This window comes from Alligator sinensis, unplaced genomic scaffold (genome assembly GCF_000455745.1).
Source record: "Alligator sinensis unplaced genomic scaffold, ASM45574v1 scaffold417_2, whole genome shotgun sequence".
Lineage (NCBI taxonomy): Eukaryota > Metazoa > Chordata > Crocodylia > Alligatoridae > Alligator > Alligator sinensis.
This window is the reverse complement of record NW_005842456.1, coordinates 92,061-95,606: the sequence shown is the minus strand read 5'-3', so window position 1 is coordinate 95,606 and position 3,546 is coordinate 92,061. Positions and strand designations below refer to the sequence as shown.

The 3,546-nt window shown below is 42.2% G+C and overlaps 1 protein-coding gene across 3 annotated transcripts in view; it reads right to left on the bottom strand.

The window, feature by feature from the left end:
• Window positions 1-3,546, bottom strand: part of MTFR2 (mitochondrial fission regulator 2) — an 18,189-nt gene that overhangs the window by 2,089 nt on the left and 12,554 nt on the right. For all 3 annotated transcript variants that reach the window (XM_025212329.1, XM_025212330.1, XM_006030665.3), the window contains exon 8: window positions 2,044-2,227. In XM_025212329.1, coding sequence (XP_025068114.1) covers window positions 2,044-2,227 — 184 coding nt within the window. The remainder of the gene's footprint in view (window positions 1-2,043; window positions 2,228-3,546) is intronic.

Here is a 3,546-nt window from a genome sequence, read left to right as displayed (position 1 = left end):
ATGAGCAGCAGCAGCAGATGGTGGAGCCGCCAGACAAGCAGGTGAGCACCAGATCAGTGGGTCCCAAACAAGCAGTGCGCAGCAGCGGGAGCAGCCTCTCCCCCCTCCCCCCCCGCCAAGCCACAGCTCCATCCCTCACCTGTCCCACCCCAGCTGGGCAGCGCTTGCTCCAGCCCCTGCCCCAGCCCCACTCCTTCCTCACCACGGGGGCTTTGATCTGCCTCCCCCACACCTCTCCCTTCCCCCTCCCCTACCACCACACCAGACTTACCACCTTCACGCAGCTCTCCAAGCTGCTAGGCTGGTATCGGAAATTGGATCGGTATCAGCCAATATGCCTCCTTAAAAATCGGCTATCGGTATTGGCCCCAAAAATCTCTATTGGTGCACCCCTACTTAACAGTAGCATTGAATCTTTTAGTTCTACATTTAAATTTTTTCCTTCTTACTTTCAGTATCAAGTAGTGAACTTAAAAGAGAAATTCTATCCAGAAGAGTACATTCAGGGCAAAATTTCAATTGTTTATTTGAAGAAGGAAATTGTTAGTTGAAGTTGGCTGTAGTTGTCTTACTAAGTTGTATATTTTTTCCATGAACAGCTTAAAAGGTAATTATTAACTTATTTTTCTTTTCTGGGGATATTACACATGAACAGACATTGCTCTCAAATGAAACACAGTAAGAACTAGCTGCTGAAACAGTGTTATTTTTCACTAAAAATTACTTTAAATGTGTCACTTGCATATGCAAACTCAATTATTTGTTCATTTGGTTCAAGATCAAATGAGTCATTAAGCAAAACTGTCTATAGATATAAACTAGTTAATTTGCATTTTGAAATGAGGAATCCACTCTTATCTTGCTCTTGACAATAAATATGTTTAAGTTTAGGTTAAAAAAAAGATAGATGACTTGAGTGGAGAAATCACTTAACTCCTATGATTGAAGACAGATGTCCTGTCCCTTTAAAATTACATTTGTTTGTTACCTACTAAACACTAAAATCAAACTTTCCCAGTACTGCCACAGCTTCATGAAGTTAACATGGAATTTAAAAACAAGTAGTCAGCTTTTGGTCATTATCTCAGATGCCTTGTCCATCTTTCTATATTTTAGCAAAACAGGCCCCCTACAGTTCTATTGCCATCTTTTCTACATCTCATGTTAGTTAAATACATTCACAAGCTATGTCATAGATTCATAGATTGTTAGGGGCTGGAAGGGACCTTGCAGATCATCGGGTCCAGCCCCGCCTCCCACCCCATCTCTAGGCAGGAAGACAACTGGAGTCAAGTGAAGTGACCCCAGTGAGGTGACTGTCTAGTCTCCTCTTGATAACCTCCAGGGTAAGTGACTGCACCACCTCTGGAGGGAGTTTATTCCACAGTCTGGACACCCTGACTGTGAAGGAGTTTTTCTTGGAAATGAGCCTGAAGCAGCCTTCCAGGACCTTGTATCCATTGGTCCTGGTCTTCCCTGGGGATGTCCTAGTGAACAGTTGTTCACCGAGCTCTTGATGGACTCCTGATGCACTCCTAAGATGCTATCAAGTCCCCTCTCAACCTTCTCTTCTTTAGGCTAAAGAGGCCCAGGTCCCTCAGCCTCTCCTTGTATGGCTTGACTTGCAAGTCCCTGATCATATGGGAGGCTCTTTTCTGGACCCTATCAAGTTTTTCCACATCCTTATTGAAGTGCAATGCCCAGAACGGGACACAGTACTCCAGCTGCAGTCTCACCAGTGTTGAGTACAGCGGGAGTATCACTTCCTTAGTTTTACACGAGATGCATGCCAGCATGTTGTTTGACCTGCTGACCACCACCTCACACTGACGGCTCATGTTCACGCGGTGGTCAATCACTACTCCAGGTCCCTTTCAGCTATGGTACAATGTCTTTGTCTTTAGTGATTAGTTTTTTACTACTCCAGAGGATAGGCCATACCAACATTCACTCAAAGGGCCCACAACTCATTTGTGTAAATAATGGGAAATGGTCATTACAAGCATGGAGGAGCTTTGGAGGAGGGTTATATATAAAGCATACCATTGGGGCTTCTGGACTGGAAAATGGAGAGGCATCAAAAGATCTGTTTTCTTTGTCTGATGAATCATCATCATAATTTTGATGTGCAAATTTCTGTTTTAGAGCCCGAGTGAGTAAAGATACTGGATCCAACGGCAAACTCCGCCTTTTTTTTGTCCTAAGAAGAGGAGTACCACCTGGTGACCTAAAAGAGCAGAAGACAAAGCACAGCCAAAAGATTAAATCACCCATTACCCTAGCATGTCTCCCTACAGCTTGGGTAGGCAGGCAGGAATCCACTAATATCTATTTCAGACACAACATGAAGTATATAGAAGTATCATTTCACAAATAACATGGCTCATAGTGTTCAGAAATGACTCTAAGTCCAAACAAGAATACAACAAATCCAAGAATTGTACAAAAAATTATCAGCTTCAAAGTCACAACTAAATCCTTCAAATGTATTTGATAGTGTTTCTTTATTCTAGATAATAATACTGTGCTTAGGTTCTAAAAATAGAATTATAAAAGCAGTTTCATTGTCAAAATACAGTAATGTGAGCCCTGTATTACCAGATTCTATCACATGCATTTTACTAAATAAAACTTGATTTACTGCTCATTAAATGGTCTGTTACACATCTAATTTTTACAAGTGAAAAAAATAGGCCTTCGTGCACTCTCACAAAGGTAAAAAAAGATGTAAAGTTTCTCAACAGACTTTATTATTGTGAAGCCTAGTGAAGACTTCTATCACAATTATAAAAAATACCACAAAATGTAATAGTTATCCCTTTGGCCACAGAAGACCCCATCTGCAAAATATTTCCACAAAAACGCTTTAAACAACAACAGGGTGCCAGATGAGCATAGCTATAAAGGCTGTTTTCGTCCCAAGTACATATCCAAATACTCCAACGTAAGTTGGAAACACTAAGTGTCTATTTACAAATGACTTCTTCTCATTCAAATTCAGAAGAATTATTATTGCTTTATTCAACTTAGTTATTTCGGACCAGACTGAAATAAGTCAGTAAATAAATAAATAAATAGACTCTCTCCTCCCCCGACCTCCATACACATAAACACACACACACATACACGCGCGCGCGTACACACACTTAGCTGCCCGAAGTGCAACTTAGGCAGAAGTTAGGCATCCAAGAGCAGGCAGCTAAAGGCAAAAGCACTAGGGGCTGTGTGACGCTTCGGTCCCCAATTCAATTCAGTGGAGATTCAGCCCAATTCAGTGTCCAAATCTCCAAATCCAAATCGAATCAAGAGACTCTTTAATCTTTCCGAATCAAATCATAGAATCATAGAAGTAGGGTCAGAAGAGACCTTGTAGATCTTCAAGTCCAACCCCCTGCCTGGGCAGGAGGGAAACTGGGCTCAAGTGACCCCAGCCAGGTAGGTATCGAGCCACTTCTTAAAGACCCCCAGGGTAGGGGCCAGCACCACTTCCCTTGGAAGTTGGTTCCAGATCCTAGCCGCCCTAACTGTGAAGTAGTTCCTATGGAT